General features: G+C 45.4%; 1 protein-coding gene across 2 annotated transcripts in view; it reads left to right on the top strand.

Annotated features, from left to right (window-relative positions):
- RGL1 (ral guanine nucleotide dissociation stimulator like 1) overlaps positions 1–16334 on the top strand; it is a gene marked incomplete at its 5' end in the record, with an annotated part of 159331 nt that overhangs the window by 86702 nt on the left and 56295 nt on the right. For both annotated transcript variants that reach the window (XM_080825006.1, XM_080825005.1), the window contains one exon: positions 11389–11466. In XM_080825006.1, the coding sequence (XP_080681132.1) occupies positions 11389–11466 (78 nt within the window). The remainder of the gene's footprint in view (positions 1–11388; positions 11467–16334) is intronic.

Genomic DNA, 16334 nt, shown 5'->3' with positions numbered 1-16334 from the left:
TTTAATATGCATTGTAATATTTTCATGAAAGGTGGATATGATATACCCAGTAAAAGGAAATTGGTCTTTCCTAGGGTACTTGAAATGTAGGGAAAGGGAAGCTTTCTGTAATCCTATGATTAGGTTTCACTCTAATGGTGAACATCTGCCCCGGACTGAGCTTCAACAGTGCTTAGTTGTTTTTTTCTCCCCTCCCTCTCTTAGTGAAAGGATAGCGAGGGGCGCTTCAAGATGGGTATTTCCCTTCTCCCACATGGAAGGCTAGAAAAATGTAGAGCAGACATTTTCCTTTCCCTGGGTAGATTAGGGTCTGGTAAAATAGTTTGTCTTATTTCATGATGGTTCCTTTTCACCTTCCCTTGCTAGAAGTACCAAGAGACTTTATTTTTAAGGATTTTATTAATTTATTTATGTAAGACTTTTTAGAGAAAGATTTTATTTTAGAGAGAGAGAGAGAGTGTGAGCATGAGGGAGGGGGCAAATGAGGAGAGAGAGGCAGACTCCCCACTGAGCAGGGAGCCTAACATGGGGCTTGATCCCAGGATCCCAAGATCATCACCTGAACTGAAGCCGGACACCTAACCGACTGAGCCACCCAGGTGCCGCTGTACCAGGAGATTTTTCTCTGATACTTACTGTGGGAACCTGGTCAGTCTCCTGGAGGTAAAACTCAAAAAAGTGTGGCAGTACATCTGTGACTGGGTCCCCCTATAGTTTATCTTTCTTAGTTGTGTCCACACTGAGCCACCAGCAATTCAGTAATTACACTTCAGGTTTTCCTACTCTAGCGCTGGTTTCCATGGAATGTCTGCTCTGATAAGTTGTGATTCTTTGTATCTGCCTGTCTGTCTCTTCAGCTATGAAGAACAGTGGTTTGCCCATGACCTCACTTTTCTGATGGATCTAAGAATAGTTGTTCATTTTTCAGTTTCTTTAGCTTTTCACTTGTTGTTAGGATGGAGTGGCTACGTGTAAGCTCCTTACATGCTGGACTGGAAACTGGAAGTTCTTTTCTGCCCATTCTTTAATCATGTTGTTCAATTTCTTACTATTGAATTTTAGGAGTTTTTGTATATCTTGGATAATAAATCTTTATCATATATGTCTTTGGACAATATTTTTTCTACCTCTCTATGGCTTTCTTCTCATTTTCTTGAGCAAATGTACACTTCTAGGAAAAATCTTTTTTGCCCCTGGGAACTGTGAGGTGGTCATAGTAAAACACCTTTCAAAAGCTCATAACACAAATACATTCAGCTCGCCAATACCTTCTTAACATGAGGAGCTAGGTAAACATTTTTAGATTTTTTTTTGAGATGTTAAACCTCATTTTAAAATAATTTTTTAGGGGCCCCTGGGTGGCTCAGTGGATTAAGCCTCTGCCTTCAGCTCAGGTCATGATCTCAGGGTCCTGGGATCGAGCCCCACATCGGGCTCTCTGCTCAGCAGGGAGCCTGCTTCCCTCCCTCTCTCTCTCTGCCTGCCTCTCTGCCTACTTGTGATCTCTGTGTGTCAAATAAATAGAATCTTAAAAAAAAAAATAATTTTTTAATTTAGTTCTGGAATAGAACTGTGCACTTGCCCAGTAGTCCTAGATTTGTGCTTCCGTGCAGTGCTCGTGAGTCTCCATTACTTCCTTCTCTTTTAGTGGGAGGCAGAGCTTCTAATATCTTCCCTCTGCTCTTTCGGGTCCAAGGTCAGAGAGTTACGAACAGAGAGCTCTTGGGAGCAGATGTTAGAATCCAACTTCCTTAGACTAGGGCTCCCCAGCATCTTACAGCAGTAACCGTAAGTCAGCTCCACTTGCTGGTCTCTTACAGCAGTAACACATGTATTAAATGTTACTATTGAACTCATAATGTGATTTTTCCTACACTTTGGCTTCTTCTGAAAGTTTTTTTTGTATCTAACTTCCATCACTTACGTAGGAAAGTTTGTCAAAATAGTGCCGTGCCATTCTCTTCGTTTATTCTAGTAACTCCCCTCTCCAGCTCACCACAAAATCAAGAGGAAACAAATAGAATGGTTCACTTATTGAGGCTTTTGTCCTCGAATCCATGAGAAAGTTGAAATTTATTGGTCAGTTGGCTCCAGGATGCTCATCCCGTTCATATAGTGGGAAAGCTTTCAGGAAATCCTAACATTCCTTTGTTTCCTTTTCTAGCTTAAAATACAGACATACTGGATATCCCCCTGGGGTGAGAATTTCTTAGAAAATGAAAGCCATTTCTAAGATTTGTATTAAATCAGATGACTTTAAATAGATTTTCTCTAGGTTTGAGTGTTGATGACCCCATAGGCAAGAAAACCCTTGAATGGTATAGATGTTATGGGTTTAGGAAAAAAAAAAAAGGCAGTTTGTTGAAAGACATACTGGACTCATATTTTATTTACTGTGACTATTTGGAAGATAAAAATATTTGCTGATAGAAGAGAGGATTATGACAAGGGCCATGAGAATCTTTTGGTTTCAGTGCTTCTGACATTGAGAAGAGCATTGAAAATTTTTATAAGGCACGTCCTTGACGAAACGAAACATCCCATGCTCTTGCTGGTTCACGCTTTATCAGGTGGAAGAAAACAGTGTAGCTCATAAAATGATAAAAGATACAACGTTTACAATAACTTACATAACTATCCATGGCAGACAGTATAATGCCCCCTGGAATATGAATAATCAGGTTCCAGGCAGAGCAGAATTAAGGTTGCTGATTAGCTGACCTTAAAATAAGGAGATTGTCTTGGATTATCTGAGTAGATTCAGTGGAATCACAAGGGTCCTTAAAAGTGAAAGGTGGAGGGGCACCTGCTTGGCCCAGTGGGTTAAGCGTCTGTCTTCAGCTCAGGTCATGATCCCAGGGTCCTGGGATCGAGCCCCTCCTCGGGCTCCTTGCTCAGCGGGGAGACCTGATTCTTCCTTTATCTCTGCCTGCTGCTCCCCCTGCTAGTGCACTCTCTCTATCTCACGGTCTCTCTGTCTAATAAATAAATCTTTAATTAAAAAAGTGAATGGTAGAGGCAAAAAAGAAAAAGAGGTGAGGACAGAAACTATCAGAGAGGTGCCATGTGGCTGGCTTTGAAGCTGGAAGAAGGGGACAGGAGGCCAAGTACGGGCAGCCTCTAGAAGCTGGAAAAGGCAATTAAATGGATTATCTCCTAGAGCCTCTAGAACGGAACGCAGTCCTGCTCATACCATGTATTGGACTTCTGACTTATGCAACTATAAAATAATAAATTTGTGTCGTTTAAGCCACTGAGTCTGTGGTAATTTGTTATGGCAGCTATAGGAAACTGATATAACATCAGTAAAATTTTAGGCTGCCGAGGAACCTGAAGGTCAGGTGTTCATTCACCTTCACCTTTGTTCTGGACGAGGAGCCCTGGCTCCCAGGCAGAAGCAGACTCCCAGGAAACAAAGGGCTTAGCCTCAACAAGACAAACACTGTCCCTCTTTTCTCTCTGTGTCTACACCAGTGCTTGAGGTTAACCAGAACAATTTCATTCGGTACTGTTTTAGAATTACACCCAGCCATAATCACTTGAGGGGAAATGAAAATAAGTTCTCTTCCATGCTGGGTTGGCAGTCTTTGGTAAATCCTTTTTTTTTTTTTTTTCCAAATGGACCCAACTTCTGTGGGAATTCTCCGTGGGAACATGTGGTGACTGTAGGACCCTAGCTTTCTGGGGCTCTTGCTGATGGTGCTGTTAAGTGAAGGGATGCTGTTGAAGACTTCACCTCTAGTCATAACCAGGCTAGCTGTCTTTTCTTGACATGAGATAAAAGTGTTTCTGCGAAGTAGCTTTCCTCTCCTTCCTTCCACCCTCCCCTCCTCCTCTCTCTCTCTCTCTTTTTAAAAAGATTTTATTTATTTATTTGAGAGAGATCATGAGAAGGGGGAGGGTTAGAGGGAGAAGCAGACTCTCTGCTGAGCAGGGAGCCCAATATGGGACTCAGTTCTGGGACTCCAGGATCATGACCTGAGCTGAAGGCAGTTGCTTAACCAACTGAGCCACCCAGGCCCCTCCCCCCGCTTTCTCTCTCCTTCCTTCCGTCCTCCCATTTGACAAAGGGAAAGAGGACGTGCAGTTATCCTTCTTTTGTAGAAAAGAATACCAAATTGCTCAGCAGGTTTCTTTTGTTTGTTTTGTTTTGTTTTAATGTGCATTTGCTTGGAAACCACTAAACAAAACTGACAGAAAAACAGAAAGGCTAAGTACATATATCCTGCATAGTAACTGGAATGTGTTCCAGTTTTCAGTTCAGCTTTGATATTTTAAAGAAGTGGTCTTTTTTTTTAATGTTATGTTAGTCACCATGTAGTGTTCCATGATTCATTGTTTGTGTATAACACCCAGTGCTCCATGCAATATGTGCCCTCCTTAATACCCATCACCAGGCTCACCCATCCCCCACCCCCTCCCTTCTAAAACCTCAGTTTGTTTCTTGGGGTCCATAGTCTCTGATGGTTCATCTCCGCCTCCGAGTCCCCTCCCTTCATTTTTCTCTTCCTTCTCCTAATGTCCTCCATGTTATTCCTTATGTTCCACAAATAAGTGAGACCATATGATAACTGACTTTCTCTGCTTGTCTTATTTCACTCAGCATAATCTCCTCCAGTCCCTAAAGAAGTGGTCTTGACCGTTTTCCAGCAGGTGGAGGGAGGAATTGATCACAAGCCTCTTGAGGAGTTTGCTAGAAACTATGGATCAGCCATACAGAAAAAAAAGCACAATCAAATTTTTCATACTGGTTAGGGATTCCCAGCCTTCTGTAGGTTCATCCTAGGACCCTCCAGGGACAGTCTTTCTAGTATGGACGGTGGGACATGACATATAGGTGGCCATTATGAGTTAGAGGAGGGGACTGCTCCTACCTTGTATCATGATGAAGCAGGTAAGTATGGTTCTTGAAATTAAATTCATTAAAGTAAATTACATGGTCTTAAAAAGGCGTGTCTAAATCTTTCAAAGTATAAAGGACTGTTTTTGAATTAGTTTTAGCTTATCTTACCACTTTCCTCTCTTACTACTTTTTTTTATCTATCTTACCACTTTTCTCTTACTTGATATTTGCCTTTTTTTATGTGTGTATGTGTCTGTGTGCAGGAGAGAACTTAGTCCTTGAGAACAACATATAAATTGATACTATATTGAGTTTTTGTAAGCGTAGGGGAGACAAGTCATCCTGAAAATGGTGATCCTACCATTTTTAGTCCTACGCTCATATGTATGAGGTTCCGTGTAGCCTATTTCATAAGGTCCTTGATGAGCTCTGCAGTAACACCTTTTCGTGGTTGGGGAAGACTGAGCTTCAGGCTTGCACTGATTTGTTAATAAAGTATTAATTCATTTTAAGCCTAAGACAAATCTTGGCCCACTAACAGACTCTGTGATTGTCCGAGCATTGCCCGCTCACCACCCCAGACGTATCCCCATTTCTTCTGTTGCCCTTCATGTGACCGCAGCCACTGGAACATACTAGCAAGATGTATGTGCAGTTGACTGGAAGGAAGAGAAACTGATGAGCCACCAAGCAGTGGTGGCGGAAAACGGGCCAAAGAAGAGAAATGGATGACAAGGACTTGGAGTGGAAAATAGAAGAAACCCTACAGCAAGGGTGTAAAATCCATCACACTTAAGGAATAATCTTAAATTTGGATGCAAGCAAGTTACAGCGAGAGAGACCTTTTGGTTTTCTTTTTCTGGAAGAGCAGGGACTATAAAACCTTTGTCCTTTTGGCCTCTTCTTCAGACCATTGTGGGTTGGGGCTGGGTGTGAAGGTATTCTTCTCAAGGAAAATTTTCTAACTGTGAAGGATTTTGTAACCGTGAGAACTGTAGGAAGAGTAGGTACTCTTGGCTGTCAATGTTGCCTTACCTGTCAGGGACTACCATGATGGTGACGTGGAGAATGGAAGGGCATCGAAGACAGGGGGCCCTTCACAGCAAAGGCCTAGAGTGGAGGATGGCAGCTCTTTCCGGATCTTCTAGCTTTTTCTAATCGTGGTAAAAGTGCCTGGAGATCCAGATCTTATGAGTGGAAAGCACATTCTGTGCTCAGCATCACTGGCCCCTTGCAAGAGAACAAAGAGTCTTTGACCTTTGTCTTCTCCTTGAATAACAAGCTCCATGGAGGTAACGAGACCTTTCCAAGGTAGGCTTGGCGGCAGCGACCCAGTTCTGAGGTCAGACTTGGGTGGAGAGTGCAAGCCGTGAAGGATGTTATTCAGAGTGATTAAAAACATCCCTCTTACTGATCCGTGGGATACAGTCCGTAGTCGTAGTCAGAGCTTCCTTGGTGTTCCAGACATCTGCTGGCTCTTTCACCCGCATCGTTCTCCTGAGTCAGGGTCAGCTTCTGAACATTTTCCTCATACCTGACCTGTGTTCCCATGGGTCAGTTAAAGAAAACCGCCTTGAATGTTCACGGGCTGGGGCTTATTAGAGGAGCAGAGCCTCCCAGAGGTCCAGGAGTCAGCAGCTTCATGTGAGGTCTCGCTTCTCTTTCCTTCTTCCTCTCTGCTCTTTCATCCATCCCCAGTAAGTGGCTTCCTCCCTGCTCCTCTGTCCCCAGCCTTTCCTTTCTTTCCCCAGGAGATGGTATTCATTCATTCATTTAGCAAATGTTTCTTGAGTGTCCACTGAGAGCAGGCTCCATTGCTGCCTCAGGGGATGGGGCGGTGAGCGAATGAAAGAGAATGAAACCCAAGTCCTCGCCATGGCCTGCCAAGCCTCATGATCAGTCCCTGTCACCTCCGCGCCTCATCTCCATCTCTCCCTTTACTTACTCACTGGTGTTCTTGATGCTTCTCAAGCACATCCTTCTGCCACCGTGCTACGGCCTCTGCCACGGCTCCCCGCTCTGCGTGGAAGATGCTTTAGAGATCTGTAGAGCCCACTCCCCCACCTTCTGGAGGATGTTACCTCATCGTCAAGTTCACATCGGGCCTTGTCGAAATACCTCGTGTGTGGGAGCCACTTCAGACCCCCCTTATTGTGTCTGATCACCCCTACCTGTTTTATTTTTCTCCATTGCACTTTCCACTCTCTGACTTGGTGTATGTTAACTGATTGTTATTTTATTGTCTACCTCCCCCCACTACAGTGTCCACTTCCTGCAAACAGGGCCTTTGGTTGGTTCACAGCTGTATGCCCAATGCGGGGAATAGTACCTGAACATAGGCCTTAACACGTATTCCTTGAATGAGTAAAAAGATGAAAGATTGGTAAATAAATGCGAAGAATAAAGTTTCTGACCTCAAAGAAGTTATAATCTAGTGCATTGGAGCACATAAAATTAAGATAACTGGAGCTCATGTGATCTGGTAGTGACTCAGAAGGAGACGGGGCTGTAGAGTCTGACTGTCACAGTTCAAATCTCTGCTCCATGGATTAGCTGAGTCTTTGAGAGCAAATTACCTCAGTTCCCTGGGCCTCACTTTCTCATTTGTGAAACATGAATAATAATATCACATAGGATTCTTGTGAGAATTAAATGAAACCATTCTTATAAAGTGCTTAGTGCAGTACCTGGCACTTGGTCTGCACTCATAATTATTATCTGCTGTCGTTACTGGATTCAAGCGGAGCCGGAGAAGTTCCTCAGGATTACCGCCATCTTGGTCTGGTGTTACTGAGCCTTTTCTGTCAGGGAGCAAAAGTTCAAATGTCTCCCCCAACCAGAGAGACTGTCCCCGAGGACAACTTTATCTTAGGATTTCTTTGAACCGCAAATACCCCTGTCCTCCCTTCAAACACATATTAAACATTTCATTTGCTCAGATAGACTCCAAACAATAATATCTGTCCCCTCTGGAAATAACTGTTTCCTGTTTAAATATCAGCAACCAGTTAAACGTTATGGTTTTGTTTTTCTTTTTTCCAGCAATTTTTAGGCCGCGGTAAATAATTGCTGAAGACTGTACTTTAAGAGGCGTCTGTAAATCTTTCTTTTGCCTCGTGATACAGGGGAAACCATGTCAAAAGTCATTCTGACAATCTGTATTTTAATTTAAGTTTTATGAGTTACCATTTAAAGAAGGCCAGTTGCTCGTTGGCAAGCCTTTTTCAGAGATTGACGCTTTGATCTTAAATCCTGGGGAGACTTTGCAGAAATTGGAGGTGACATTGTTGACAGGTTCTTCTGTGACTATTCTACTGCCATTAATTAAACACGCACACACACTCCTTTTATTTACTCCCCCGGAGTAAATGAATTGAACTTGACTATGGTTTTTGGTGGGAAGCTATGAGAGGGTCCAGGAAACATCAAAGAAATGCTCTTAATCTAGTAAAACTAACTCTCAAATGACCTAGCTTGAACATTAAAGAGTTCTTGATTCCAGTGCTGGTCTAGTTTCTTTTCTGTAAGGCGTTAATTCTCTCTAATGATTAGAAAAGTGCAGGGGCAAATAATCATCCCCTCCCCATGAAATTCCAGAGGGTTACAGGCTCTTTAATTTTATCTTGCTTCTGAAGGTCTCCTTTGTAAAACCACGTATACAATTTTTTTTTTTGCCTTTCCATACTGCTTATATTTTCAAGATCTCAGCTTTAAGATCTTAAAACTTTATTTCGTTTGCATTTCAGTTTTAGATTTTTGGATCACAGCTATCCTAAAGCTTTTTTTATGATCCCAGAGTTGAGGAATGAAGACAGAGACAGGTTAAGACACTGGTATAAGCAAAAAGCCAGATGGTGCCCTTGCAACAACAGTTGAGAAGTCTGTTTTCGTGTCTGCTTAGGGTACCCCACCAGACCATTCATTTGCCCCCAAACAAGTAGCCATCAGCATGCCTCCTGGGTGCCCAGCATCATTCGAAGCACTAAAGAGTAAGAACAAAAGGGACAGGGATCCTGTTCTCATGGAGTTTATGTTCCAGCGCACAGTAAACACAGTAACTTAATTATACCGTATATGAGAATGTGCAGTACAGGAAAATAAAGCAGCGCTTTGTGGGTCGGTCTTATGTAGGGTGGCCTGGGAGACCTCACCAAGAAAGTGACATTTGAGCGGAGCCCCGCAGGAGCCGCAGGAGTGGAGGCGGGTGCTGTTGGCCCCCCTGGGGCAGGAAGAGGAGCACCGAGATTCTGAGCCAGGAGGATGCCCGGGTGTGGTGAAGCAGCAGGGGGGCAGTGAGGCTCAGGGAGGGTGAGCGGGTGTGGGAGACTCGGTCAGAGGTATCAGAGCAAGTCCTTTAGGGCCCCGTGAGGCAGGTGTGACTTTGGCCTTTCTTCGGAGTGAAACGGAAGCCACGGGAGGGTTCTGAGCTGAGCGGTGACGTGATGGGGTGCACATCGCACAGGATCGCGCTGGGCTGAAGCCGGGAGACTGATGACGTGGCTGTTTCACTGATCTAGACTAAAGGTGGTGGTGGTTTGAGCCAGGGTGGAAGCGACGAGAAGAAGTGTTTGGATTCAGGGTATGTTATAAAGGCAGAGCCAATAGGATTTCTTGGTGGATTGAGGAGAGACGGGACCGTGCATGCGGCTGCACGTGCCTTGCCTTCTTCTTGATGGTCCTCACTGGTCTCCAGAGCATCGTCATCCAGTCATTCTGGTCCTGATTAGGAATCTGTGAGCCACTCTGGCGGCTGAGAGAAACATCCCTGGGGTCTTCTGAGCACACACTCTGAGCAGATGGTACCGGGTTAATTAATGAGAGCGAACATCGCTCACCCGAAGAAGTTGCTTGGTCCATCTCGACAGCATCTGACTGCACCTGTCGCATCCCATCCTTGGACGCGACCTGGGTTAGGTGCTCCCGTCATCCCAACCAGCAGCTCAGCTCCAGAGTCTGAAAAATGCAGAGCAAGAACAGCCATCCCATCGTCGGATGGGCAGAAGGTGCAGCGGCTCCCCCAAGGCCCCGCTCTTCACTGCGCCTGCCCTAATTTCCCTCCTCACGTAAACCACAAATGCTGTTGTGAGAGAAGATGGAGACTGGTCCCCTATGATGGTGGCCAAGGAGAGAGCCAGGAAATCTGTTCGTTTAGGAGAAATCTCATTTCCCATCCCTGCCTTGCTCGCATGGGGCTGAATAAATCTTAATCTGACTAAGTTCTTATCTCAGAAAAAGCAAAGGGTGGCCCTGGAAGCCCTCTAAGTAACAGGTGCAGGCAGAATAGGAGGAATAGGGAGGGTGAAGGCCAGTGGAAAATAGGTTTGAGAGGCCAAGAAGTCCATAAGGCTGATGAGCTCAAGAGAGGAGCAGGTGGACGGGAGGGGGCTAATGCCTCGGGGTGCGGACTGGAACCTACGGGGATAGGGCAATAGGGAGACCAGATGGGCTGGCACTCAGTCAAACCAGATGGTGGGCTTTTATTTCTAAAAGGATTTGTAAATCCTAGGAACACGGAACATAAGGGTACTGGGGCCTTTAATCCCATTAGTAGAAGACAAAAGTGTTCTCTTTAAAAAATGTAAACCCACCAATTACAGAATTTCTATGATCAAAACTTAGGGACAGAGTACCAGCTTGCGAAACGCCAAGGCGTCTCTGGATTCTTCACTGAGGGGAAGAGAAACTGCAGAAATCGTCAGAGTCAGGGCATTCGTTATAAGTTAATAAAAAGACACCCCTCCGAGCAGTTCACATGTATGCTCGGAACCAACAAAATGTGATACATTTGTATGCAGTAGGCTTGCTTACACGTGGAGCTGGAAGAACAGCTAACTGCAGCTAGGAACTGATTAATTATTCAGTAAACTTTGAGAAGGAGACATTTAAAAATTGAAGCACCTACTGCTTTCTAAAAAGTCATCCCCCTGTGTCCCCTTGCCCAGTTGCCAGCCTCCGCGTCCCCACAGCTGCTCTCCTTTTTGCAGACAAATCCTGTTCTTCAGTCCTTGTCTCAGCCGTGGCTTGAGGGTCCAGAATTACTCCCATCACCCTTCTCCTCCGGGACTCATCCCCAAGGAGACCAGTCTCGTCACACAGCACGGAGTCGGCCGTGTGTGCTTATGCTGATGCAAGTGTGAAAGCTACACACGCACAGCCATGCTTCCCGCAGGAGACAGAGCAGAGGGGCAGGGGTGTAGGGCTGGGCGCTCAGGATTGTGAGGGATCTGCCGCTTTGCGTCACATAATACCCCATCCTGGTAAGAGGAGAAGCCTGAGTTCATCTAAAGGATTTCAAAGAAATGTTAACTATTGGGAGAAAGTTGTAAGTAGAGTGATTCATTAGGAAATCCCCCTTCTGTTTCGGCTCTCCATATCCCCATTAAGTTAATATCCCACCATATCACTTTTTGATGCTATTTCATAAATATTTCTTTCCTTAATTACTCCTGAAAAGTGGAAACTGTTATCTCATGTTTGAAATGGAATTGAGCTGCTTTCCCATACCACTGACTGGGGTTTTTGTTTGTTTGTTTTTATCTGTAAAGGTTTGGAAACCTGACAAGTCCAAACTGTGAAGAAGATGGAAGCCCAAGTTCATCAGAGTCTAAGACGGTGATCCGGAAGTATGTATGCTTTTCCTGTGTATTACAAGCTCTCAGTGAAGACTTATAACCCTAAAAGAATGTAATTTAGTAGAGCTTCTCTCTCTTTTTTTTTTTTAAGATTTTATTTATTTATTTGAGAGAGAGACAGTGAGAGGAGCATGAGTGAGGAGAAGGTCAGAGGGAGAAGCAGACTCCCCGTGGAGCTAGGAGCCCGATGCGGGACTCGATCCCGGGACTCCGAGATCATGACCTGAGCCGAAGGCAGTCGTCCAACCAACTGAGCCACCCAGGCGTCCCTAGAGCCTCTCTTTTTTAAAATTCCTCCCATTTATTTTTTGACCATCCAATGATAGTCATTTATTCATCCGGTAAAAATGTTCCGGGCACCTGCCATGTGCCAGGCCCTGTCTAAGGGAAACAGCTACCAGCAAAATAGATCTCGGCTTTCATGAAGTTTGGATTTTAGCTGAGAGACAGAGAATCCACACAAAAAAAGCAATGAAGTAGGGCAAAGGGACTAGATCCTGACGAAGAGGTTGATTCACACAGGGTGCCGGGAATGGGCTCTCTGATCTGGTGACACTGGAGCAGAGTCGTGAATGGGGTGCAGGCTGGGCCTGGTGACTCTCCGAGCAGGGAGAATGTGGAGGAAGCTGTGAGGCAGGAGCAGGGGGCAGATGGATGAGTGAGGCTGGAGCCGAGCACACGAAGGGACCAGTGCTGGGGAGTGAGATCCGGAAGGTGGTGGGGGTTCCAGATCACATGCGGACTTGAAGGCCTTGGGCAGGATGTTAGATTTTATCCTAAGGAAGATAAGAAGCATTTAGAAGGGTTTTGAGGAGAGCAGGGCTATGGCCTGATGCATATTTCAGAAGGCTTTCTCTGGCTCTACGTGGAAAACAGACTCTGGCAGCGGGATGGGGGGCAAGAGTGGCAGCAAGGAGCCTGGTTAGGAGCCTTGCAAGGATCCAGGCAAGAGATGCTGGTAGCGTAGGCTGGAGGAGGAGGTGGGGGAGGAGGTGATGGTAGTGGTAGTGCCGGTGGCATCCACCACAGTGATAGTACTAATAGTAGTAATAGTAGTAAAAGTAGGAGTAACTTCCTGTAAGAAGAGCTTCTGCAGAGATCTTGAAGGTATTGCCGGCAGGTTGTACTGATGAAGTGGATGGGGCATATGAGAGAAAAAGAGGAGGCATGGACACCTCCGGGGGTTGTGGTTGTGGTGTGAGTCACTGATAGAGCAGAGCTTCGGTTTTATGAGATAAGAAAGGCTGGGGAGGAGGAGCAGGTGTGGTGGGCAGCACGTGTCAATAATTTCATCGTAGACATACTCACTTTGAGACGATTGGCTAAATCTAGAGTTCAGGGAGAAGTCAGAGTGGGAGGCATAATCTGGGCATCCTTAAGTTAGACATGGTATTTAAAGCTACGGGGCTGGGTGTGGCGCCCCCCCTCCCCACCCCGTGGGAACAAAGGCTATAGAGAAGAGGAAGGTGCAAAGTCTGAGCCTTGGTTCCTTCCAGTGTTCAGATTAGGAAGATAAAGGGTCTAGCAAGAGGAGGCTGGAACAGAGAAGCTAGTGGGGAGCGAGAAGAAAGAAGTTGTGTCCAGAAGACAAGTAAAGAAGGAGTTTTGAGGGGGTGTGACCCACCGTGTCTAACAGTGCTCAGACGTCAAGTGAGAGGAGCCTGGGGAAAGACTCCTGCCTTTGTAACACATTGGTCCTTGGCCCACTTGACAAGTGCAGTTTTGGTGGATGGAGGTGTGGCTCAAGAGAAGACAGAAGTTTGGAAGAGAAATGGGCTGGAAGATGATCTGGGGCAAAGGAGGGTTTTTTCATCGTGTACATGTTTGTTAAATCTGGGTGATGGTTTAATCTGATGAGAATAATGTAGGAGACACTGACGAAAAATCCATGGTGCGGGGGTGCAGGCCGCTCTAGGAGTGATGTTCTTGAGTCGAAGGGATATATGCCAGGGTGCTTGAAAGGACTCTTAAGTATTCATCTTGGGGTCAAAAGTCCAGGTGGTTAATCCTGTGAAATATTTTAACTTCTCTGAGGACTGACTGATGAAATCCTTTCTTCAGAAGCCAGGGATGGGAAGGTAAGAAAATTGAGTATCTTTTTAAAGTCTTGAGAGAGGCAGTTTTATTATTTTGTTGGATGGACTGTAACCTTCTAGAAAACCAGACACACCAGTGGAGATATTTGAATGTCAGATGCAAGATGTGTGGTGAGTGGAACTAATACTTTTATTCTTGGAGGGCTTGGGGAGGCTTCTTGGAGGAGTTGACATTTCAGGTAGACCCTGAAGGAGAGTGATGGTTTGGGTGGTAGAGCCATCCAAGCAGAGGGAACAGTGGGACCAAATCAGGGAGATGCATTTTGGGAACAAGACAGAATGCTCTGGTCACTTCATGGTGGCGTGTGTACCAGGTTGAGGGGAGTTGTAGAGCCGAAGCTGTTGTGAAGGAGCATTCATTCTCCCAAGAGAGTAAGGACCCTCCGTGGTAAGCAGGAGACAGTCAGCCCTGAGTAGTTTCTGCAGGAAGAAAACAGTATCATCAAATAGGTGATGTGGGGGTGGGAGGTGGACTCAGTTAACAGACTTGTTACCTGGAGTGTGGCACATGGACCAGGAGCATCGGCACCACCTGGGAGCGTGTTAGAAATGCAGAATCTCAGGCCTCACCACAGACCTAGGTTAGAATCTGCATTTCAGTAAGATCCTTGAGTGATTCCTATGCACTTTAAGGGTTTGAGAATCATAGGATTAGAGAAGTTTTGTTGTTAATTGTGTTTATCCCTGAAAATGTACTGAAATAATAATTTTTTGAAAAGAACCTTTTTATAACGAGTCTTTTTAAGCATATACAAAAGGAGACTTGAGTTGCTAGCTTGTCACATGTAGCCTCCCCCTGTGACCAGATTCAGAAATAAGTGTGTTGTTCTCCACAAATTTTGGAATTGAGTCAAATCTGGAGCTACCATTTAACCAGCCACCTGAACACTCCAAGGAGGGTGACGGTCTGAAAAATATCCAGAGCTTTTCTGTTTCCCAGGGGGTGCTTTGAGATTAAGTAGGTTTCTGGGAAGTCGCACGTTAAAGAAAATTGGTTTGTACCTTAGATGTGAAGAATCATGCTCATTATTTGAAAGTTCTATTATAAAACTTTATTCAACTTCATTGTACACCAGGAACAGTGTGATGTGGGTGAAACTCCAGGATAAGCTGTTTTAAAGGGCTTTCCAGTTTTAAGCATATGAGTCCTTAACAAAGAGCTTCACATAGAACTCCCCGGAGGGGTCCATCATCTGGGGACAATGGTCCTTTCCTAAAGCCTCACAATGAATTGGTAGAAAGTGCTTGACCCTTTTCCTCAGACTGACTTGCTTTTTAAAAAAATTATGCCTGCCGAAAATACGCCACTTTATCTTATAATGGGCTACTCTGTCCTACAAATACTGGAATGCTGAAATCCCTCCTCTCAGCTGACCTCTTTCTTCCTTGTGTTTTCCTTCTTTCGTATGGCTTCCTCCCCATCCTCCCCCCCATTTCTCCTTTTATTATTTTCATCTCCTTTCACCATCATCTTTTTGCCCTTTCAGAAGTTACCCTTCTCCTAATCATTTCTGTGGCTGGCTAGGGTCACTGCTCTGTCTTTCTGAGAGGAAACCAGGGTAGCACCTTCTTCATTCCATATGTAACGTGTGGGAAATTCCTCCACCGATCCCAGAGCTCTGGCTTCCGACATGGAGCCATGACCAAAGGCCTCCTGATGGCTGATGCACGTGTAGGAGATATGGCGCTACGGCCATTCTCAGTGGGCTGGTTTTGTCCCCAGAAGGTGTTTGGCAATGTCTGGAGAAATTTTTGTTGTCTTAACTTGGTGGGGGGATGCTATTGGCTTCTGGTAGGTAGAGGTCAGGACTGTTGCCAGACAGTCTACATGCACAAAATACGGCCCTCCCACAGAGAATGATCTGCCTCAAGGTATCCGTGGTGCGCAGGTAAGCTACACGGTGAGGACTGCAGCTCTCAAGTGAAAGCCGTCTTTACTTAGGAATACCAGATGTACATAAAAATAGGACCCTGCTTATTTGTGGGGGTGAGGAGGGGGGAGTCCAATGCGGAGGTGGCCCGGAAGCCAGCCTCAGAGAAGGTGAAGGGCCTTGGGTAAGGAGCCTGGAGAACTCAGATTCGAGTCCCTCATCAGTCACTGTCACTTTCCAGCCATATGACCTGGTCACTTCACCTCTCTCTCACTTTCAGTTTCTTGACCTGAAAAATGAGTGCTCGGAATATAGGATCTCTGGTGGCCTTTCAAGTTTAATGGCCTCCGAGATAAAACTTTTTTAGGTTTCCTCTTTTCCAAAGTGAAAATGACTATCAGAAGCAGGGATATTGGGGCGCCTGGGTGGCTCAGTCGGTTAAGCGTCTGCCTTCAGCTCAGGTCATAACACCAGGGTACTGGGATCCAGCCTTGCTTGGGCTCCCTGCTCAGTGGGGAGTCTGCTTCTCCCTCTGCCCCTCCCCCAGCTCATGCTCTCTCATTCTTTCTCTCTCTGGAATAAATAAATAAAATCGTAAAAGAAAGAAAAAAAAAAGGAATCAGAGATATGGCCCAAATATTATAGTGAATTTTTGAGAAGTCTCCTTGACTGCTTTTTTCAGTTGGGTGGGGGGGGGGTGTGCCACTCGTTTTCATAAACTAGAAAACCAAAACAGCTTCTTTGGCCTGCTCGTGATTAATCGCGACATCATGGTGGCTCACTGTGCTGCTCAGCCCAGCGATGAGCATTGGATTGTGGGGTCGGGTGATGGGGGCAAAATGCCTCTTGTTTTCCTTTGCCGCGAGTCTGTCTAATTGTGATTTCAGGTGGG

The sequence above is a fragment of the Martes martes genome, assembly GCF_963455335.1.
Source record: "Martes martes genome assembly, chromosome: 15".
In the NCBI taxonomy this organism is placed as follows: domain Eukaryota; kingdom Metazoa; phylum Chordata; class Mammalia; order Carnivora; family Mustelidae; genus Martes; species Martes martes.
Note: the sequence above shows the minus strand (reverse complement) of the source record. Positions and strands in the feature narration are given on the sequence as shown.